The sequence below is a fragment of the Dermochelys coriacea genome, chromosome 8 (genome assembly GCF_009764565.3).
Source record: "Dermochelys coriacea isolate rDerCor1 chromosome 8, rDerCor1.pri.v4, whole genome shotgun sequence".
NCBI classification, from domain to species: domain Eukaryota; kingdom Metazoa; phylum Chordata; order Testudines; family Dermochelyidae; genus Dermochelys; species Dermochelys coriacea.
This window is the reverse complement of record NC_050075.1, coordinates 49,040,886-49,064,372: the sequence shown is the minus strand read 5'-3', so window position 1 is coordinate 49,064,372 and position 23,487 is coordinate 49,040,886. Positions and strand designations below refer to the sequence as shown.

The 23,487-nt window shown below is 40.8% G+C and overlaps 1 protein-coding gene across 14 annotated transcripts in view; it reads left to right on the top strand.

The window, feature by feature from the left end:
• RC3H1 (ring finger and CCCH-type domains 1) overlaps positions 1 to 23,487 on the top strand; it is a 106,015-nt gene that overhangs the window by 73,987 nt on the left and 8,541 nt on the right. For 3 of the 14 annotated variants that reach the window (XM_043491084.1, XM_043491082.1, XM_043491083.1), the window contains exons 8-19: positions 237 to 355; positions 2,079 to 2,191; positions 6,009 to 6,290; positions 6,596 to 6,813; positions 8,674 to 9,059; positions 10,442 to 10,606; positions 12,505 to 12,681; positions 15,794 to 16,007; positions 17,455 to 17,545; positions 17,669 to 17,804; positions 21,080 to 21,244; positions 21,887 to 22,002. In XM_043491084.1, coding sequence (XP_043347019.1) covers positions 237 to 355; positions 2,079 to 2,191; positions 6,009 to 6,290; positions 6,596 to 6,813; positions 8,674 to 9,059; positions 10,442 to 10,606; positions 12,505 to 12,681; positions 15,794 to 16,007; positions 17,455 to 17,545; positions 17,669 to 17,804; positions 21,080 to 21,244; positions 21,887 to 22,002 — 2,182 coding nt within the window. The remainder of the gene's footprint in view (positions 1 to 236; positions 356 to 2,078; positions 2,192 to 6,008; positions 6,291 to 6,595; positions 6,814 to 8,673; positions 9,060 to 10,441; positions 10,607 to 12,504; positions 12,682 to 15,793; positions 16,008 to 17,454; positions 17,546 to 17,668; positions 17,805 to 21,079; positions 21,245 to 21,886; positions 22,003 to 23,487) is intronic. The other 11 variants (XM_043491086.1, XM_038413493.2, XM_038413491.2 and 8 more) reach the window with 10 other exon arrangements.

The window sequence follows — 23,487 nt, the reverse complement described above, 5'->3', positions numbered from 1 at the left end:
TATGTAACTTATTGTGCAGCTCAATTCTCTGACATAGTAAATTTCATTCTTTAAATGATCAGTACTGAGGCTCTGAGGGGTTTTTTGTTGATTCCTGGTAAAGCACTCCTTGAGGTTTGCTACTTAGATCTTTGTGTATTTTGGGTTTTTTAACATTGAAATATTCTTGATAACTGGTTGTGGAAACACCTTAATTTTAATTGTAAGAAATGTTCTGTTTCTTGTGAATGCTGCAGATGCCCCACCTCCAACATGGGAACAACTAGAAAATGGATTAGTTGCTGTGAGGACAGTGGTACATGGACTAGTTGATTACATCCAGAATCACAGCAAGAAAGGAACAGATCAGCAGCAGGTAAAGATTGGAGCATTAGGAATCTGGAAAACTATTAGCCTCTACACTTTGTTTGGAACAAAGGGCAAAGATTTATTTGTATGTGACTTGGCTTCAAATATACTTCAACAAAACTAGTTTGGGAGTCTCATTGTAGTGTGTAGTGAGTATTGTCCTCAGTAGGCAATCATCTCACACATCTTTGCACAGTAGATCAGGATGAAGAGAAGAAAATCTAATCTATCTGAAGCTACAGAGAAATCAATAGGCAAACCCCTTTCCAAAAAAAAAAAAAAACCTTTGTGCCAATGTTGCTTTTTTTAAAAACTGGCATATTTCACACATGAGATGGCACCTTTTGAGGGACGCAATACCTGTATTTCTTGCCTGTAATGGTTCTGTAAAGCTTAAACACTTGGAACTCGAGTGAAGTGCTATTATAAATCCCCAAACTGAAAACCTTTTGTTTCAAGAACTGAGGTAGCTAAACAGTGTTGTTACCTATCACATAATTTACCAAACGTACTAGTCTTTAAAGCAAGGAGCTGAAAGGGGGATCAAAATTAGCATTAGAATGGGATTGTAACTGCAGCCTTTGGGTGGAGGCCATCAGCTAGCCATAGTTTTCGTGCACAGCTGGGACGAGAAACCAAATCCTCCCACCTCCCAAAAATCAGGTGTTTGCCACATAGCTAGCAGAGCTCTGTTTGCTCATGTCTGATAGAAATTTCCTTCCATTTTTTCTTATGTACAACTAGCCAGTAGAGGGCAACGTGCTCACAGACACCATGCACTATTTAGTTCCAATTGAAGTAAATAGTGGTGATGGGGAACTTCAAAATCCCACTGACCTCCATGGGACCAAGATTGGCTTCCAAAATGTTCACCCAAAAATAATTTAATTTTTATTTATCAACTACTATGTTGTTCAGATACAGCCAGCACAGGAATTTTCGGTGAGAGGTAATTAATATGTGAAGTTCAAAGGGGGTAGTAATAGGCCATTTTGAGATAGAGGGAGACTCAAGTCAAGTGTTAAACTGGTAAAATTTCAAGTATGGGATAACTTGTTAATCTGTAATTCAAAAATAGCTTGATGAATTTTCTGCAGGCTTTGAAGAAGCCTTTCCCTTTGCCTGCTAAGTAAAAATGGCCATTTTAAGATAACTAAGATTAATGTAGATTAACATTAAAATCAATTAGGTATTTGGCTATGGGTGTTAATTTAGCAAGTTTTCTGCCCTCAGTGTGAAATTTTGGCTTGCTTCAATGATGGTAGCTTCCACAGTACTTGATGGTGTTTTAGCCCCAACACTCAATCTGTGATTACTAAATGTTTTTTTTATAATGTGAAAAGAGACACCAAGCTGCTTTCAGAACTGCCATAATGTTTTGTCCACACTTGCTTGTTATCTGAACCCACAGGCTGTTCCAATCCAGCCTCAATAAATAGTTTTGCTTATGTAATCGTTGATATGGATGAGTCCTTTAAATCTGGCACTGGATCTACTGACATAATACCTAATCCTGAGTACAGTGTACAGTCATATCAAATTATCAGACACACAAGTCCTTCAATTGCTTATCTCATCCTGCAGTCATCTCTGAATAAAGTTTGTCAATAATTATTCACTTTGAACATCCTATTTTATTGAGAGCATGGTAGTCTAAAGTACCCTCTTGGTTAATTCTGTGCATTAATTTATACTCAAGTGCCTTATTTTGTTGTTTTTACTCTTCGTAGCCTCCTCAACACAGCAAGTATAAGACGTATATGTGCCGAGACATGAAGCAGAGAGGAGGGTGTCCCCGTGGAGCCAGCTGCACCTTCGCACATTCGCAGGAGGAATTAGAAAAGTAAGAGTGCCTTGTATAGTGAAAACCTTTCCTTGCCTTTTTTCCCCTGCCATTATCAATGGAAGCCATTTATCAGAATTGTGAGAATGAGGAAGGGGGTGGGTGGGCGGATGTGTTTTACCAGTTAAGAATTTTTTCTGGTGTTTTCTTAAACTTGCTTTGCCTTGTTTGGCAGCAATGAACAGTTAAAAATCATGTAGCAAGCATACTTAGTTCATTAAGAAAAGGAGTACTTGTGGCACCTTGGAGACTAACAAATGTGTTAGTTTCTAAGGTGCCACAAGTACTCCTTTTCTTTTTGCTGATACAGACTAACACAACTGCTACGCTGAAACTTAGTGCATTGTTTTTCTTCCTGATTTTAAACATGCTTCCTAAGTGTGCTGCTTTGACTGTTCCCAAATGTTTTTCTCGTTACCTTAATTTTATAATCAGGTGAGAGAGGAAGGTTGAGCTGATAATCCTTCAAATCTTTAGCTCTTTGTTGGTCTTGTACCTCAAGCTTTTATACTACCTTGAAGAGCTTGAAACTCAGGTTAAACCTTTCTCAGAGCTCTCTTCTTGCAACAGTAACTCTGTTGAACTTGTCATTTACACAGTGGCTTATAAACCAGGAAAGCTAATGTTACAACATAATGAAATGCCATCTGTGCAAGTGAATCCTGGGATAAATAAATTATAGAAGCTGTAGTTTTAGAGAGAGCTGAATATTTGAAAGAGCAGAATTGTGTTGGTCTAAATGTCTCAAGTTGGGGTTTTTTTGGACTTTTTAAAAGCAGTGATGATGCTTTTAAAAATTAGAATTTCATTCTGTAGTTCAAAATTTATATTTTATATGACTTATTTCTCAAAACTTTTGCATTTTGGGCTGAAATTACTCATGAGTGTTCTCAGCCCAAAGGTTACCTTTTTTAACTTTGAGAGATACCAGTTCGGATATTCAGAAAAGTTACTTCATGGTCATGTTTTAATTTTCTCTTTAAAATTAAAAAAGAGAGAGGAAAAAATGCCACATTTTGATTGTATAAAATTAATGAACCACAATTGTGTCCTCTTATACATTAGAATAAGATCTCTTTGGGAGGGAATGCTTTACACCTTGATAGAATACTGTACTCAGAGTTTGGAACATAGTTATCTTCAAGTGTGTGTTCTTCTCTACTCCTAACCATGGCTCTACCTGTCATCCTCACAGGTTGTCATGGTATATAAATGAACTTTGATAGATGAAACAGGGAAGAGGCCAACATACCAGATGTGGATATCTCATGTAGTTTGATCAGCTATGAGACATAATTAGTAAAAGTCCTATGCCATCATTGTGATGGAAACAGTTTTTTCTTTTCCTTCACTATGGTGTCCATAAAGTACTGATTGGAAAAGCTGTTCTAGACAGTTGGTATTCTGGTGAATCCAGGTTACCTCAGCTCTGAAACAGTTGAGTATATGTGCTGTTATTTCCAGGTGTTTTGAAGGTGAGGTCTATTGTATTTAGACTCAATTGGCAGCTTCAGTGGCAGTAGTTCTCTTTTAGGAGGGGGAAAATTTCGTCTTATCTTGAGTTTCAAATTGTGTGCTCACTGAAGTTCTAAAGGTGGCTGGATAACTTTGAGCTGTGTTTCTGATCTGTGCCTTTCCCTTCTGCTGAACTCCAGTGAAGAGTTATTTGATTCCTTATTAGAATTAGAGGGTCAGTGCTTTCCTAAAAGAGAGAAGCAAGGTGTCAGCATATCTTAAATGAACTCTTGCTAGAGACCTGCTTAAGAAACTAACTGCCTCTTGCTGATTGTCTCCTGTGTAGCCTTTCTTTTTAGAGGAAAGTTGTAGTAAAGCAGCTCTGGTAATGCCTGGAGTCCTCAGGCTTCTGTGGGCCCATTCCAAACTTGGTTTCACAACGGCTTATGAGATAGTCAGCACCCTGGTTTCATTAGTGGATTATCCTCTCTGGCAGTAGGCAAAGACCAAGTGTCTATGTTTCAAGTATATTAGCTGCCTTTGAGACTTGTTATATTTGCAGACTACAACAGGGATTCATGGGACTGCCTGAATGGCTTTTTTCTCTGAGCGAAAAAAATGCCACCAGAGGTTGGTATTGTGCAGCTGCTATTCTTCTTGAAGGCTTTCTCATGTGAAGTGCCACAAGGATCCATTCTGTCACATTTTGTTGAATATGCGTGAGACTGTTGGGAACATGAGGTGTTCCAGCCTCCAGTGCTTTGTGTGCTAATGAGACTGTTCTACAGCTCCTTTTCATCATATCCAAATGATGTGCACTCTACATTCCCTGTCTAGATGAAATTGGGGCTGTCTGGCTGAAGTTTAACCCAGATGAGACCTTCGTGATGCTGGCTGGCAGAGGGTTGAGTTACAGCCAGAGGAGATGGAAAAGTTGATATATGTTCCCTTGATTAGAAGGGTTTGGGCCTGCCTTCTGTTAGTGAGCTGTGCGTTCTTTCGGTCCTTATGGATCCTCACCTGCTTTTGAATGGATTGGTAGTAATGAACAAATGGTGCTTTTTTTTTTTTTTTTTTTTTTTAATCTAAGCATGGCAAAACTACAACTGTTCCTCTCAATGCAAACTTCACCAGCGTTACCTGTGCCCTTATCACCTCTAGATTGGATTACTATTGTGCTGTGCTTGCGTCTACATCTGAAGACCTCTGAGAAAACACCCTAGGGCAGAATGCAGCTGTCCACTTTTTTTAGTGGCATTTCTTGCAATCTTGGCTGCAGTGTTGTCTGCATTAGCTTCTGATTTTGCTTTTGGGCGCCATTCAAGGTGCTGGTTTTGATTTATAAAATCCTTTTAAGTTTTTGAGTCTGCCTTTGTAGGAAATTCTTATTGTTCAGTCCCAATAGTAGAGACCAGTTGTTGTGTTTAAGCTAACACACCTCCAGATTTTAATAATTGAGCTGATGCCAGGATATCTTTAGAAAAGGGCGTTCACCTGGAATTTGCTCTGGGCTGGTCCAACAGAGCTCTAGTCTGCTGTTTTTCAGGGCACACACATAAAGGACATATTTGCTCAGGCTTTTTGCAGAGGAGGTGGAGTTAGATTTTTTTTGAGGGTGGGGAGGTTTGGATTTTTATCTTTGAATTTTAAGAAATCACTCAGTTTATTTTGCAGTGCAAATTGTGTGTTGAATATTATGCATGCACTTAGGGGTCTCAGCGTATTTTGCAAATGTTCTAAAATAAAATGTGATCACACAACACTGAGTGAAGTGACTATTAGGCAAATAGTAGTATAGAAGAAAGTGGGTTTTTTCCCCCTGTATTTTTTCATTCAGTAATGCTGTGTAAATAAACTAGATTGTATACTGTCTATTGTGACCCTTTTCCTAAAACCCTAACTGCACAGATGTAGTATTTTGAACACCTGAATGTATGTATGTGTGTTCTCATGTAAACAAAGACCCTATTCTTGTAATGTATATATGCAAAGAGAGAACCAAGTTCAGTTTACTGTGGAAATTTTAACTCTGAAATCCCTGGAACACTTTGTCATTTAAAAAAACCTATCCTTAATATTGCATTACAACTTTTTTTGCATCTTAATATAGGCACATAATCTTTGCTGAATATGTAGTATACATACTCATTCTTCTGAAAGAAAACCTTTTGCTAACATTTTGTTCAAATAGCACCAAGAAACTCCAGTCCACCAGATATTAGCAATAAATTTCTGGCAAAGCTTCAGGAAGCTTGAATTAAAAATTGAAGCTCTTTCTGTAGCACCTATATGAAAAATCTTGAAACCCAACTCCTTCTAGTTTCTTGTTTCATTTTTTGGTGTGTGATTTCTTTTTCTGAAGATTTCGTAAAATGAACAAACGCCTGGTTCCCAGAAGACCCCTGAGTGCCTCCTTGGGCCAGCTAAATGAGGTGGGCCTGCCTTCAGCAGCTATCCTCTCGGATGAAGGGGCAGTGGACTTGCCCAGTAGAAAATCCTCTGCCTTGCCGAATGGGATTGTGTCTACAGGCAGCACAGTGACGCAGCTTATCTCCCGAGGGACCGACTCCGGCTATGATTCTGCCCTGAAGCCAGGGAAGATCGACCACCTGAGCAGCAGTGCTCCTGGATCCCCTCCTGACTTGTACGGATCTTCCTAACTATTGTTCGAAGTGTCATTTGTGTAAATGTGTGATGGAGGAAATATAAGGGACAGTAAATCCATTCTAGAAATGAAACGACAATTTTCCTGCCTTGCACCTTTAGTGATTAAAAATAGCCTAGGAAAAAAAAGATGCTTTACTTCCTGCTTTTTGTAAGGAAAAGTGGTGAGAGCCATCAAAAGATGGAGCTTTGAAATCATACAGTGTTTAGTCATGTTCAGTATTGAAAACACATCAAGCTGTATGCTGTGGTCTAATCATGATTGATGTCTTCCTTCTACTTTAGGATGGAGTCTGTCCCCAAGAGCTCTATTTCTGCCTTACCAGTGAACCCCCACCCTGTTTCTCAGAGAGGACCTACAGACCTGCCTCCAATGTCTTTCTCCAAGCAACCCCAAATGGTATCACGAGGATCACAGTTGTATCCTGCCCAACAAGCAGATGTGTTTTATCAGGATCCTAGAGGAACTACCACACCATTTGAGCCATCACCTTATGCACAAGGTAAAAGTGTTGGGGTCAGTCTTTTTTCTTTTCTTTTTTTTTTCCCCTTCCCTTCTCTTTCCCCCCCCCATCCTCCCCCCCCCTCCCCATATTGGTTCTTTGCCTGTGCTCCCCCACTCACCAGTGATTTAACCTCTTCAATTTTGGGTTTTCCTGTGGGAGCATGAAGGATAAATGCTTAATGTTATAACAACATAGTAAAATGGAAGTCCGGCATGGAGAAAAGGTGTACTTTAGTGGTAGAAATTTTTTTCAGACAAAATAATAAATTTCTTATGAGATCTCATTCAGCCAGTCACATCCAGGGGGGATTTTGTGCCCTTAAATGAGAACTCGCTCTTCTGGTTTTTGTTAAGTTTGTGCTCATCCAGGGTCATAAAGTCTCTTTTGCCACATTAAAAAAGTGGATGAGATGAAGTGAAGATCACAAGGTGTTGTGGAAAATGGGAACAACAGAACATACCCAGTCAGGGTGTTTATAAAACTTCATTCATGTTAAAATATTTTGAGGTACTCAGATGAAAGGTTCATGGCTTCTGCAGAAATATTTGCACCAGAGCGTGATGAATATGGACAAGGAGTGGAAGCCACAGGAATAGTTTAGAAAAGAGAACAAAAGGGCAGTTCTGGGGAAGGAAGAGACTGATGGAGATGGTAAGGATAAGAGAGGGAAGTACCTCTTTGAAGAGCGGATTCTCATGATTGAACATGTCAGGCTGAGGAGAAGTAGAAACAAGGAAGGGAAAATTAGTGTGAGGGGAAAGAGATGAAAGGAGTGCAATATGGTTTTAGAAAGGAAAGAGAAGGAAGAATAAAAGCAAGATACCCAAACCCACAAATTAAAATGTATAATATTTTACTTCATGTGCAAGTGGGAAACTTGAGCAATCCACAAAATTTGATCATGACCCCTTTGTTTACATATGGGACACTGCTCTGTAAAGTCCAGGGTTTTTTCCCCCATGCCAGTTCCAGTGCTAAGAGGCTCCACCCTCCATTTTAGCCCCAGATATTCCAGCCCTTCCAGCATTGTCAATTAACAGAAAAAGGGGGAATTAACTCACACAATTATACCATGATTGTGGAAAGGCTCTCTCCTGCTGGGATGCTCTTGTTGAGTAATGGACCCTCAACTGAGTTCAAAGACACATACAGCAGGATAATCCCCACAAAAGGGCAGTCTGCCTCAGGCCCTTTCTTCCTTCCTTCAGGGCGAGGCTACTGAGCAGCAGCCATCTGAGGAGCTCCTGCCTTCAGTCAGCCCTTTCTCCAGCAGCTGGGGACTGGAGGTCTGTTTTCCCCGGTCAGCCACCAACTGTGCTGCATTTCCCCATTTTTTAGCTCTTACTGCTAGGGCTTCTTGAAAAACGTTGCTCAGGCTACTTGTCCCCATAACCATGCTAGTCACTGACTGGCAAGATCACTCATGTGAACTTGGAGGGATACCTGATAAGTTCTTTCTGAAAAGTTGTGGGAATTATAGTCTTTGGGCCCAGTTGTGGTCTAGGCTCAAGAGAGCAGGGTGCACCTTCTCACCTGTGCTGGGCTCAATCTCCAGCTGCTGTGGCTTGTCTCCAGCTTGTCTCCATACTGGCTGGTTTGGTTAATTTAAACTTCGCTCCCTGGGCTCTAGATCAACCTTTGCATTCTCAAATGTCTTGTGGTTGATTTAGAATAGACTTTCATATATGAAAAAGTCCTTATTTATAGCACTAAGATGACAGGTGTGATCAAGAAATGACTTATGGATGCCAGTTTTCAAGACTGTTGTAGACTGGAATTTGTAAGAAGAAATTGTGGTGAACAATTGATATGTCCAATCATGTACTGACTTTTTGTATCTTTGTTACATAAATTCAGGTGCGTACTATCCTACTCAGTCCTCACAGTGCATGTCTCGTTTTGTCCGACCTCCATCATCTGCTCCTGAACCTGGTGGTCCTTACCTAGACCATTACCCACCCTACATTCAGGATCGTATGGTGAATTCGCAGTATGGCTCACAGCCACAGCAGTATCCTCCCATGGGACAACCTATGTACCAACACTATGAGAGCCGTCGTGTGTACCCTTCTGCCCAACCATACCAGCGGGAAGAGATTGTCCGAGGAAGCCCCGTGCCCATTGATGTTCCACATGGAGCCGCACCTCCCTACGTATCTGAATCCAGAGACAGATACCAGCAAGTAGAGGGTTATTATCCCGTGGGTCCACATCTCAATCAGATCAGATCTTCATACCACAGAGTACGGTTTTCTATATACTTTTTTAATTTGGTCAGAGAAAGAACGTTAAGGGAACATTAACTTTGGGGAACTGGGCACTTTCTGAAGGCGGGCAGGTGAAGCACTTTTTAGGAGAATTAAATGCCAAACTCAAGGTTTAGTTAGTGGCTCAGGAGTCTGCTATTCCCCCCCACACACTTTGTGCCAAATTTTAAAATTCATGATGGCGACTGATGAAAACTGAGCATTGGTGGTGGTTACTCCTAAAAGAATGTAATGCCATATAAATCATTTCAAGTAGAGAAATGTCATATATTCATATGAAACCCTCGATGACCCTGACTTTTATGGCAAAATAAAATTTGAAAATAGTGTCTTAAATCTTTTGATTTCAAGTGTAGTGGCATAATTGTGACATGACTGGAAACTGACATCCTCTCTTTATACACAGTGCAGATACAGCAGGGGCACATGGTAATGTAAGAAATTCCATGCACTGACCACTGTTGACTTGGAGAGACTATCTCCGGAATGGGCCAGGAATTCCACTTTCATGACCATTCTATACTTAGCCCTTTGACTGGGATTGCCAACTGGAGTATCCATGTGTTATGGTTTTGTGTGGACATCAGTTCACTGGAAACTAGAAAGAGACAAAACTTCCTGCCCATAAGCCACTTGATGAAAATCGTCACTCATGACATAGCTAGATTCAAATGAGTGATGTGAAGATTAAGGGCTCTGTATCCCCGTCCATGAATGAACTTAAACTTTTCTATTTACCCAGTGTGTAGCTTCATCAAGTCCAATATCTGATAAATCTGTTCAAGTGGTATAATTCTGTTATAAAATATATGATATCCCCAGATATCCTAAGTAACTGAGGTATGATTATAACCTGCAGAGTTGTACAGCTACGGTACCCCAGGATGAATGATAGCTTTGGATTTCTCCGCCTTGGAGTGCACAGCCACTTGAAAGCTAACTGCTCCACACCACCCACAAAGGAGTGATTTGCAAGACAAGTGTTTGGTCCTTTTGTGGGCTGAGGATCAAAAAAGCTAGGACCCACTTCACTAATGGGGGTCTAATCAGTTTTGGCAACTTGTGTATGTTCCTTATTTCTAGGGAAGCTTTCCCTATCACCCATGTGAACTCTTTCTGTGAATAAGATGCTGCTGTCTCCAGGACAACTTTAATGAGCGCTAAATTGAGGCAAAAGTTTAGAAAAGGATCTTGCAAATAGAATTGTTGGGTTTTTTTCCTCCTTACAATGTGAACTGTGTTCTGGTGTTAGATTTTTTTTTTCCCCCCCACCACCACATTTTTCCTCTTGTAGGGTGATGTTGCTCTACTTTGTGTTACATAAGTTACTCAACAAGTTGTTTATATTAAAACTTTAGGAGCCTTATAACCGACTTCCACCTCCATCTCAAGCCCATCCCAGCCTGGATGAGCTTCATCGCCGAAGGAAGGAAATCATGGCCCAGTTAGAAGAGAGGAAGGTGATCTCCCCACCTCCCTTTGCACCGTCACCAACTTTGACTCACCCCTTCCACCAAGAGGAGGTAAGCATATTTTTAACCAACCTTTTGGGTTGCTGATATGGTCATAAATTGGTTTAGGGGTTTGACAGGGGCCACCTGGAACTGGGGTACCACTGAGCCCACCTGACTCACCAGCGTAGGTTCTCTTTACACTGTACTGCTGTGACAGGCCCTCAAGCCCCCTCTAGTACACATACAGGTAGGGTCACACGCAGCTGCAGCTACATACATGCTGAGATCAGCTCAGCTAAGGCTCCTCCTAGTTCCTAAGGCACACACCTCCACCCCTTTAGAGTGTAAACCCAAAATTATACCATCTTGCACTGCACAGGGACCTGTACAGTGTAAGCTCATGAAATTTGCTCCCTCAGTGTTGAGGAAGATATGCAAGAGCTTTCTGCTCCCACTTACGATTTTCACGTACTGGTTTCAGACAAAACAAAAACAACTTTATTAACTAAAAAAGATAGATTTTAAGTGATTTATAAGGCATAGCAAACAGATCAAAGCAGATTGTGTCTTTGTTTATTTGCTAGGTAATCTAAGCTTAATATATTAAAGAGATTGGATATGAGCAACAAATTGTCACTCTAATTGTTATTTTAGGCAGTTTGCAGAGAGGTCAAATTGCACTTGCTTGCAGCTTAAAACCCCAGGTAGTCCTTTCACAGGCTAGAAGTTCCTCTAGCCTGGATTCAGCCCTTCTCCCCTCGTCCAGTCTTTGTTCCTCAGGTGTTTCCAGCAATCTTCTTGGGCAGAGAGGCAGTGAAGAACCATGAAGATGCCTTAAATATCTTCTGCATATGGCGGAAACCCTTTGTCTCCCCTTCTGGTTCCCACACCTGGTCAATGGAAAAACACTGGTATTCCAAGATGGAGTCCAGTACCAGGTGACCTGGTCTCATGCCCCTGTAGGGACACAGCAGCTGTGACTTGAAGGCTGTGTGTAGCATCCTCAGGAAGGCTCCCGGTGGGAGATTAGTCTCTTCTAAGACCTATTGTTCTCCCTAATGGCCCTTCCCAGCCAACCATCTAGACTTGAGTGCATTCTGCCTACTGGGCATTCCCCAGGAGTAAATACATTTGTAATAGATGCATAGACAATATTCCTAACTTCAGATATCAATATGGTACATGCATACAAGTAGGATAATCATATTCAGTAAATCATAACCTTTTCAGTGATCTCATATGACCCATCTTGCATAAAATATATATCAGATATGCCATAATCGTATCTTAATAAAATTACTATGAAGAATATGGGGCGTAATGCCACAAGGGATATGTAGTATTAAGAAGTGAGTTTCTTTCACTGATCCTGACCTTCTGAAAGGCTGAGATGAGCCTATAGGATAAGGAAGGGTAGAATAATAAGTTAGCACAGTACTGAACAATAATAAATCTCCTAGGATCTTATATTAAACATTTTAGGGAGACTTTTGTGCTGCAGTTATGGAGGTCCATATGGTGACATCTGAGGAAGACTGTTCTTGGTTCTCCATTCTCTGATCTATCCTATCAATGGTCCTTAGTTACCTATTTATGCAGCCATGAGAGCAATCTTGCTGCTTTAATGTGTGGAGACACTATTGGATTGTTTTGAATGTCTCTGTTAATGATCGGAATACCATTGCTAGACTTCGCTTTATTTACACCTGATATGGATAGAATTAAGTAATAAGGCAAGTCTTCAACCAGACCAAGGTCAAAATGTCAAACCTTCTTGCTGTGCACTGAACATTGAATACTGGGAGCCCAGCCAGGTGATTTGAATTTCACAAATAATATGAAATATAAGTTTGCAGCTTCCTATATATAGTACATCCGGTTGAAGTCCTGCCAGTATCTTGCTTGAAGTGAACTGTGTCACAGGAGTCAACAATGTCTGTGATACGCCTCCTGCCTTTTACTTACAGAACCAGGTTTTTGTTTTTGTACAGTACTTGGATGAAGACCTGAAGGTAGCTGGGAAATACAAAGGAAATGATTATAGCCAGTACTCTCCTTGGTCGTGTGACACCATTGGCTCCTACATTGGAACCAAAGATGCAAAACCCAAAGATGTTGTGGCAGCAGGGAGTGTAGAGATGGCGGTAAGTTGGGTTGCAAGAATGCAAAAAAAGTTAAATTGCGAGGGACCTTCTTTATTTATTAATTAGACTGACTGCAACATGTGCCTTTTTTCTGACCAAATGTATCTGACAGTCAAGGGTATAGTTTTACAGTTGCAACAAAATGCTCTGTTTTCAAAATGAGAAATCGTTCCAAAGCCACAATATCATTTCTATTTATCTGTTCTCTCGGTTCTGGGTATAAATATAAACTAATAGCTCCTACACAACTTGAAGCCACTTAGTGAGAGAGATACGATGATGTTATGTCATCAGTTTCTCAACACTAATTTGGAGTCAAAAAATATTTGTAGTGAGTCCTAATTAGTTGGAGTGGCTCACCTTTTGTTTCCTTCACTGAGATGGAAGAAGACCTGGGAATTTAAAAACATTTAGGGTGCTTTTATGGTCATGGTTCAAGTTAACACTGTTTAGTTAGGTTTTTGTTTTTGTGAGGCTGGCTCAGTGACCATCTTTTTTGGGATCCATGACCAAGAGAACTCACCAATATTTCTCAGAAGTGCTGCAAATGTAACATGATGCTGCAGTCTGGTATTGTCCTGAGTGCCTTTCAGCATTTTTCTGATTTCTCTCTCTCTCTCTCTCTCTCTCTCTCTCTCTCTCTCTCTCTCTCTCTCTCTCTAAAACTATTATTGACTTGAATTGCTCTGCTTTAAAGAATATGGGAATTTTTAATTTAATTAAAAGCACAGTAGTGGTGCAGTGGAACAGGGATTAACTGGCCCAAACAGGCATGCCTTAGTGGTGCTGTATTTCTGCAGGACAGATTTTGCCAGGAAGATGCCTGCTAGGGTATCACATTTATTGGGAGCCAGTGATTGCAAGGGAAGAATAAGGCATGGATCTTGCATTAACACCACATTTCCACATGACCCCTAGTTAGAAAAACATGCAAAAAGTGCTGAAATTTGTTCTTAGTAAACTTGAAGCAGTCACACACAACCTTAACATTTTTGCTTTTTTGAAAAATGTATGTGTAACTCATCTTCATTGTGACTAAATGAAGCAGAAGCCAGTTCTCTTTTTTGAGAGGGGGTCAGGGAGGAGGAATTCTTTATGAAGAATTCCCCTGTTTCCTCCCCTTCGTTGTATTCCCCACCTAATTTCTTCACTGTCCTACGCCATGGTGACCTGTCTTAGGACAAAGACAACTGGATGAGACTACTTTTTCAGAACTCATCGTTCTGTGATATGCTGCTACCAGTGTGAACGAGTTCTCATCTGTCATCTGGCTACCGCCTGTCTGACTGACAGGATTTTCTGCCCAGCTCCTCCTCTTCCTCCTCTGCATGCAGGCAAGTTTCCCCAGTTGTTCTGCTTTACTGGAAGCAGCTGCACCTGGTGCTTCACAGCTGAGTTGCCCTCCATCTTTCTGACCTCAGTGGAGCTATGTGGATCAGGGGAAGGTAAAATTGGTTTACTCCCAGTAAAAGAAGAGCAAGAAGCATCTTTGGGCAGCTGGTCCATTTTGTTTGTCCTGCACATTCTCACTCCTGTACATTCTCACCATGCAGAATTGCCACAGCTAGGTCTGGGAAGTGGCAGGAGGTATTCTAAATGAAGCAGTTGCTTTCTACTTCAACAGCCCTTTATGGACTTGGGAGCTGTCCTGCTGGTCCTCCTAAGTTTCTTCCCTCCACCACTCAGAAAGACCAGGTCACAGATGGGGGGGCTGACAAGATATCCTCCACCTTCAGTGTGTCATCCAGTTTCATGGGTGGGAGGAGAGGAATTACTTTTCATCACCACAAAGGAAATTCCTCCATCTGAGCTATACACTGAATAAATAAATAGGGCCTTTGCTGCCTCACTGCTTTCACCCTTCCACTGAAAAAGCTTGGCAAGAAACTCACTGTTGGGTTCAGGTGACCTCCTGAGCCCCCTTTTCTGTTGTCCATTGAAAAGACTTCTTTCTTGGGGGCAGGAAAAGCCTCATCCTTCTCTTCTCTCATAGTCTCTCAAAGAGCGTGAGCTAGAATCAGATCTGAACCATCTTGCTGTATTGGATCCTTTCTCCTTCCTGGAAAACCATAGTAGGGTCATGCCAGAGGAGTGGGGTTACTTGATCACGCACGTAATGAAACCTTTATCTCTTTAGAACAGAAATCGTATAGGTATGAGGAGGGGGCTCACATTTTCCCCCCCTAAGGGCAGCCTTGACTTCAAGGGCTTGTAGCTACTCCACCCAAAGGTGAACTTACCATTTCTGAGTCCTGAGACCTGCCTGAGGACACACTGTGTTGTGTTTTGGCACCTGGATAGAAAGGTGAAAAGGGCTATTAAACAGCCCTTTAGAGTGGGTGCTACTGAAATTACAGATGGAGTCTGTGCCTCATAAACCTCAAGGGAAGCCATCCAGTGGCTCCCAAAGATACCAGGGGACAAAGCAGTTGGCTCCAAACATCCCTCCTTGGTAGGCAGAACATCTCTAAGTGACTTGTCTTTAATTCTCTGAATGGCATGATTAAAGATTCTGTGCATTTAGGGGAGAGCATCCTAGCTACTCCCTCCTTGGACTGGTTCTGAAGGCAGCTTATCTTTTGTTTCCTCACCACCACTTCAGTAGAATTTGGAGAGGCCATTAATTGATGGGGGCTTCAGCTGCCAAGTTCCAGAACGGCTGACTTTGAGATTTGGAAAGAGGGCTACTTACTCCAGTAGGCTGTGCCTTCTCTCCTCCTCACTCTTGTCCCCCACAATTCTGCCTTTTTGTCATAGTAGCCATCCTCTATCTTAGTTTCTTTGTAGATCTTCCTTATCTAGGTGTGGTTGTTGCTTGTCAGAGCCATTCATTCATGGAGGTGGCAGACACACAGGTTCAGTTGTACTATCACCTCCAACTGTGGAAGTTCTGAACTGGAAAAACAGGAAGCCTGTCTGGATGCTGAGAGGAAGAGGAAGTAACCAGGTGCAAAAATGTGATAATGGATAAGCTACCGCCTGACAGACACCCTGAGCAAGACTTGTCCATACTAATGTTGGCACATTCTGGAAGACAAGCAGCAAGAAAGAGACACTTCATATGATCTGTTACTGTTGTGATCAACTTTATTTTTCTTTACCTCTTATCCAGAACATAGACAGTAAAGGAATACGTGACCAGCGGTTGGACCTACAGAGAAGGGCAGCAGAAGCTGGGGATGATGACCTCATCCCATTTGGAGACCGGCCAACTGTATCAAGGTTTGGGGCCATCTCGCGTACTTCCAAAACGATGTACCAGAGTTCTGGCCCCATGCAGGCCATGGCGATACAGGGAGCTTCCACCAAATCTATCGGCGTTTCAGGTATAACTGGTACACATGATTATTTTTCTTTTAGCATAGTTTTGTTTTTAGTTTGGTAGTATAGTGCAGGTAAAAAATGACTTAGGAAATGTTTTGTCAGAATCTTAAATGGTACCTGAAGCCACCAGGTTCTGATTAATAAATTATAGATATTAAAGATGGAAAAGACCTGTTGTCTTCCTGTCAGTGCAGGGTTGTTCTGTAAAGTTCATGTTTTAGTGTTTTACCTGGTATTAAGTCCCATGCAATGGGGCTCCCACCACTTCCGTTGAGAGAGACTGTTCCAAAGTCAAATAGATCTCACTGTCAGGAAACTCTTTCCTGGTATTCTTTCTTAAATATACCCTTTCTCAGTTTCATCTCATGTACATCAATAAATTCTTCTTCCTCTTTAGTGTTTATACCCTTCAGATATTTATAGGTTAGCTTTTTGTGAGATGTGTATTGGGAAGCCGGTTTATGAACTCCCCTTTCCCCTTTAGGGCTTGCTTACACTTAGAAGTTATTTTGGATTAAAGTAGGATGTGAATTTAAAATGCAATAGCTATTCTGGAGTAGTTCCTCGTGTGGACAATTTCAGATTTTATTTTGAGATTTCCTTTCCTAAGAAGTTGGAAGTATAACACAACTAAAAGTACTGCACTTATAGTCAGGTTATTAATAATTACAATTGCAAGCTTAACATAAGCTTTATTTTGTGTAATGCTCAGCAAAGCCAGTAACATAGAACAATGTTCCATTTCTTATTGTATCCACACCGTTGATTTGATAAAATTTTCACTCTAGGAAATTGTTTATTTTAGATATAGTAAACAAAACAACTGGAGAATTGGCCTAATTACAGTTTTACAATTCCCTAAAACTATCTTCCTGGATTGTGAAGAAATTAATTGTTGAAAACTAAAAACCTTGTTTATAGCAGATTTGCATATCAGATTTCGAGAGTTGCAGATCTTTAAATACCTTAGAGCTCATTTTTCAAACTGGGGTTGATTACTGGATTTGTCAATGAATCAGCTGATATCTTCAGGGGCTAATATAATACAGGTAATAAATAGTAAATTAATGTTGAGTGAGATTTACCCTCCTTGGGGACTTGAAAGTCTGGAATCTTTCACAGAATACTGAGTGGAAGATGGAAATGGTAGTTGGCCTTGTGTTTCAGTGAGGAAGCCACCTCCACCTGTTTTTCCTATAAGGGTTACTGTACTTGCAGGGAAAGGGGGAATGATGTTTTTTTACCATCTGAAAGTATGAGAGACTTCAGGCATAGCATTCCTATGGAAAAAGCATTTTGGTGGTTAAACTTATCTTCCTTCCCAGCTATTATGGATATTCTCTTCAACCTATATACGAGTCTATTGGATTATATATGGGATAGTTCTGTAACTCAAAGCATTGTAACATAGCATGTGTAATCTGGGTAACTCCTTTTGTTCTTTTGCAGATTACAGTCCATATGGATCTCATGGTAGCTGGGGAGCTTCTCCATATTCACCCCACCAAAACATACCTTCTCAGGGACGCTTCAGTGACAGGTGGGAATGTCTCTATTTCTCATACACATGCTCTTGTTTGTACTTTCTCTGTTTATAGTAGTTTCTTCTTTACCAAACTTAGTAAAGCTATTTTCTTTCCAATCCCTTTCCTGCCTCTCAAAGGGAGAGATTGTCCATGTCAGATGTGGCCAGTCACGGGAAACCCTTACCCTCAGCTGAGAGGGAGCAGCAGCTCAGGCTGGAACTGCAGCAACTAAACCATCAGATCAGTCAGCAGACACAGTTACGAGGACTGGAGGTTGGTATCTGTGCCTTGGAAGGGGCATGAGAGAGCAGAAGAGAGATGGAGTTGGCAGATTTGCTTATTATAAACCAGAGATTCTTCTATCATATTGAACGTAGTACAAAAATTTTAAATCCATGATACCTGACATCAGGACTTCCCGGCACTTCAGCACAAAGGGAAAACCCTTGACTATTTAGCAGCAAGAACTGAGGACTTGCTCGCTCTGAAATATATTGATTTGATTTGTAGCCTAAAGAGAGAGCGCGCGCTCGCACTCTCCTTTTTCTCTTTCCTGGTCTTTTTCTGGGGCCATTAATCTGTAAGCAAATAAAGCTCTTGGCTTTTCAGATTTTGAGTTAATCAGACTCTACCTGTAGAAAGTTCAGCCATTTTGTGTGGTGTTTGGCTTTGTGCTGTAGTCCTTTTTCTTCCTAAACAGCACAAGCCACAAACCTGAACAAAATAGATGTTAAAGTTTTTTAACTTTAAAAATAAAAGCTCAACTTTGAAGTCTACTTAAAATTAGTGTAATTTCTGCACAGAGGGATGGTATGGGAAGTTTATATTTGTAAAAGGAACAATGAGCAGTATAAATAGCTTTACTTCATTTTATGGGACCTTGTGGTAGGAGGGAGTTGTAAAACAAAATTAAGCAATTCTTGCTGTTGGAAAGCTTAGTTACTGTACTGTTGACCTTTTCTGGAAGGGAAAGCCTTATCTTCCTACAGAAAGCAATAGAGAACTACTCTAAGGCACCACCCCTCTAGTCAGACTGAGGTTTCTCTCAGCAAGGATCATTATAGATTCATAGATACTAAGGTCAGAAGGGACCGTTCTGATTATCTAGTCTGACCTCCTGCACAGCGCAGGCCACAGAATCTCACCCACCCATTCCTACAAAAAACCTCACCTATGTCTGAGCTATTGAAATCCTCAAATCGTGGTTTAAAGACTTCAAGGAGCAGAGAAGCCTCCCTCAAGTGACCCGTACCCCATGCTACAGAGGAAGGCGAAAAACCTCCAGGGCCTCTCCAATCTGCCCTGGAGGAAAATTCCTTCCCGACCCCAAATATGGCGATCAGCTAAACCCTGAGCATATGGGCAAGATTCACCAGCCAGATACTACAGAAAATTCTTTCCTGGGTAACTCAGATCCCATCCATCTAATATCCCATCTCGGGGGATTAGTCCTATTTACCCTGAATATTTAAAGATCAATTAATTACCAAAATCACATTATCCCATCATACCATCTCCTCCATAAACTTATCGAGTAGAATCTTAAAACCAGATAGATCTTTTGCCCCCACTGCTTCCCTTGGAAGGCTATTCCAAAACTTCATTCCTCTGATGGTTAGAAACCTTCGTCTAATTTCAAGACTAAATTTCCTGGTGGCCAGTTTATACCCATTTGTTCTTGTGTCCACATTGGTGCTGAGCTGAAATAATTCCTTTCCCTCTCCTGTATTTATCCCTCTGATATATTTATAGAGAGCAATCATATCTCCCCTCAACCTTCTTTTAGTTAGGCTAAACAAGCCAAGCTTCTTGAGTCTCCTTTCATAAGACAGGTTTTCCATTCCTCAGATCATCCTAGTAGCCCTTCTCTGTACCTGCTCCAGTTTGAATTCATCCTTTTTAAACATGGGAGACCAGAACTGCACACCGTATTCTAGGTGAGATCTCACCAGTGCCTTGTGTAATGGTACTAAAACCTCCTTATCCCTACTGGAAATGCCTCTTCTGATGCATCCCAAAACTGCATTAGCTTTTTTCACAGCCATATCACATTGGCAGCTCATAGTCATCCTATGATCAACCAATACTCCAAGGTCGTTCTCCTCTTCCATTACTTCTAATTGATGCGTCCCCAACTTATAACTAAAATTCTTGTTATTAATCATTGTTCGGTAAGAAGTCTTTGTTCTAGTAAGAGCTTGGTTCCTAAAGCAGGAGTTCTCATTGTGCATTTATTAGGTTTTCATGGCACTCGCAATGTCTCTGAGTGGCAATGAGAATTTCAAGAAGCGCACATTTCCCACTTACTTGAAAAATGACTTGTTTGCGTTCTTGGGCTCTTACTCAGGAACAAGAGGGAAATTGTATTTACATTGTGGATGCTTGCTTTTGCTGATACCTTAATGGAGGAGTATTGGAAAGTTTTTCAAAACCTTTACTTGGCCTCCCTCCCCCACATATCACTATGACTGATCTTGATTGTCTTACCTCGTAAATGGTTAGATGTTGAACATTAACTATAAGTTTAAAACCTTGAGAGCAAAGCTGCTGTTCAGGTCACAGGAGCTTTAGCTGTCATGTTTGTTTCTAGACACAACTAGCTATTTATAATCCAGGAGGCATTTCCCAGTTAAGTACTAGAGGGGTAGGTCAAAGCTTTGGGTATAAACCAACCTTGGCCATATACATTTTACTGTAATTGATAAGTGTCTATGCTAACTGTAGACCAGTAATCTGTTGATGAAGTGAGCTGTAGCTCACGAAAGCTTATGCTCAAATAAATTTGTTAGTCTCTAAGGTGCCACAAGTCCTCCTTTTCTTTTTTCAGTAATCTGTGATTACTATAAGGAAAGATGGCCTTGCAGTTAAAGTACAGAACTGGAACTCAGTCTTGTGCTCTGCTTTTTGGGTTTCCCATTTAATCGCCGTCTGACCTTGAACAAGTCACTGGATCTCTCTGTGCTTCATCTTTCCTCCACACTACCTCACATGAGTTGGGGAAGAACCATTCATTGCCTTTACTTACCTCCCATCTCAGGAGCTTCAAACAATTTTATAAAAGTAGTAATATTGTAACTCCATTTAGTTATATTGTAGGGATTTGGTGATCTTTACTGTAGCAAACCCCTTTGCTTCTTATTCCAAGGACATGGTTTTGCTTAGCCTTCAGGAATTTTTGTTAAGCAAAAAGAACATTTATGCATGGGAATGTATTGTGGCTTCATTTGCAAATGAAAAATAAAAATCAGGGCACAACAACCCTTACTAGGATTAATGATTTGTTACAATATTAAAATAAGTGCATGTTAAATATTGACATCTTTTATTTAAAAAAATGCAAAATAAGACCTTTAACTGGATGTAAGAGAGACATCTTGAAATATTGTTGGAAGTGCTTTCAAAGTCATGACATTATAACCCATGTAAGGGGAGGGAAGGCTTTGGGTTCTGCAACTAGGCAACACTCCTGAATTACTACAGCCTGGTCCAATGCTACGCATGGTTTGTTGTGTGCTCAGTTGTGTGTGTGCTTGGCTTTATGCATTTAGGCTGTTAATAACAGACTGCTGTTACAGAGGGAAGCGACCACCCTGGCAGGCCAGCCACAGCCACAACCTCATAAATGGCCTGCAATGATCTCAAGTGAACAGCTGAGTATGGAACTGCACCAGGTGGAGAGGGAAATCGGGAAGAGAACCCGTGAGCTGAGCATGGTGAGTGCTGTGGGTGTGGGACATGGCAAGATGTAATTTAGAGCTGCTTGGCTGGCTGCAGCACTTTAACCCTTGCCAGTAAGGTTCTCTGCTGGGTGACTGCTACCAGTGTTAGTCATTTCCCTGTCACTATTTTATTAGTTAAAACCTCTAGGTTAGTAGTATTGCATGTCCAGGATTTGAATTCTGATGTGCTTAAAGTATTCAACTTCATTTTTGCAGCCTTTTGAAAACAAAAGTAGGACTGATTATTTTTTTTATAATTGGGCAGCTAACTGCAAACTCTTAGTATCAAATTGCTGTCCAAGTCTTCCTTTGTTTATAAATGTAGCCTTTCAGCTGATTACAACAAATACTGTGTTGTAATATGCATAAGAATTTTGCAGTTCCATCCAGGAGAGGGCCAGTGTTTAGGTACTTAGCCTGTGGTGTTGAAGTCCTTGGTCTTTGCTTCGCAGTGTACAAATCATTCCTATCCTTTGGGAAATTCTGTATCCTGCAAGGTCCTTCTGAAGCTGTGTTTTCTTGGCTTTTGTGCGGTGCTTTGTGCAAGTTTTACAGGCATTCTCTTCTGTTCCCATAGAATGAAGCCACAGAATTTGTACAGTGTGAAACAATATTTTCTGTCCTCTTCTTTTAAAGGAGACCCAGTCTTCACTGGACATGAAAAGCAACCTTGGCACCAATAAACAGACAGAAAATGGACAACTCGAACCACAAAGCAAGGTTCCAGCTGAGGACCTCACAATGACGTTCAGGTAACAGGAGTTTCCATTGGTCCTTAGAGGATAAGTTAGTCAGGGCTGTCTCTTTGGAATACAAAGAGCATCAGATACCTGTTGCTTTTGTATCATTTTTATATTGAGTATACATTAGTGAAGAATGGAATTATTCAGTTTATAGTTTTACCATGAATTTGGGGTGATTTCAGCCAAGTGGAGGAATTAAATGAAATGGGGGGGCAGGGGAGTGAATTGTTAACTAGTCCCACATAAAACAAATTATTCTGGTTTTAGTAGCAGGAATATTTTTGGGGCATTAGCTGTGAAATGGGGATGTTTATGAAGATACTGAAAATCAGGGAAAATTCTGCTTCTGCACCTGCACGAAGCTTCCAATGGTGATTGATCTCTGTGAGTCTTGAACTAGGACTGCATCTACTCTATAAACAAAAAGCATTACAATATGCTGTTGGCTGGAATGTTGGAGGTCCCCACATCAGCTGTCTCAAGAATTTTTACAAGCAACTGTTACAACAGTAGTAAGGGCATTACTTCTGATGTACTTGAACTAGGAAAGACTACAGTGGCTTCTCTCCACTATGAACAGAAGGGCACAAGCTTTGCAGTTGTCAGTTAGACTAGCTTGTATAATTGCAGTTAGGTAATTTAAATATTGATATTAGCTTGGTGGTTCGAAATCAGTGAAGATTTTTAGTTAGCTGGTGTTTAACTTGACCACCAAGCTGTTACAGATTCCTGAATTTTTTTGCACATCAGGTAAGCAGAGGGACAGCGCTGAACCTGTGATGTAATGGTGCTGTATTCACAGTTAATTTTGTCTTTCTAGTGTAATTTAGAAGTTATTCTAATCTCTACACCTAATTACAAAGAATAATAAATCACTAAAACTATTTCCCCATGTTTATTCCCACCTCCCACTGTTCCTCAGACATTCTTGTCAACTGCTGGAAATGGCCCACCTTGATTATTACTACAAAAGGTTATCTCCTCCTCCTCCTCCTCCTGCTGTTAATAGCTCACCTTAAGTGATCACTCTCATTACAGTATATATGGTAACACCCTTTGTTTCATGTTCTCTCTCTCTCTCTCTCTCTCTCTCTCTCTCTCTCTCTATATATATATATATATATATATATATATAAATCTCCCCACTGTATTCTCCACTGAATGCATCCGATGAAGTGAGCTGTAGCTCACAAAAGCTTATGCTCAAATAAATTTGTTAGTCTCTAAGGTGCCACAAGTACTCCATTTCGTTTTGCGAATACAGACTAACACGGCTGCTACTCTGAAACCTAAAATATTAATATTTTTTGCATCCTATCACTGACTCAAATGTCAAGACAGCAGGGTCCTAAATTGCTAATAATAGCATGACTTTGTTGGAGTCTAATGGAAGGAACATAGAGATCATTTAGCTGTCCAGAGAAATTAGAGATCTTCAGAGTAGTTGAGGTACCATAAATTAAATTCAATGATTAATTTAAAAGTAGCCAAACC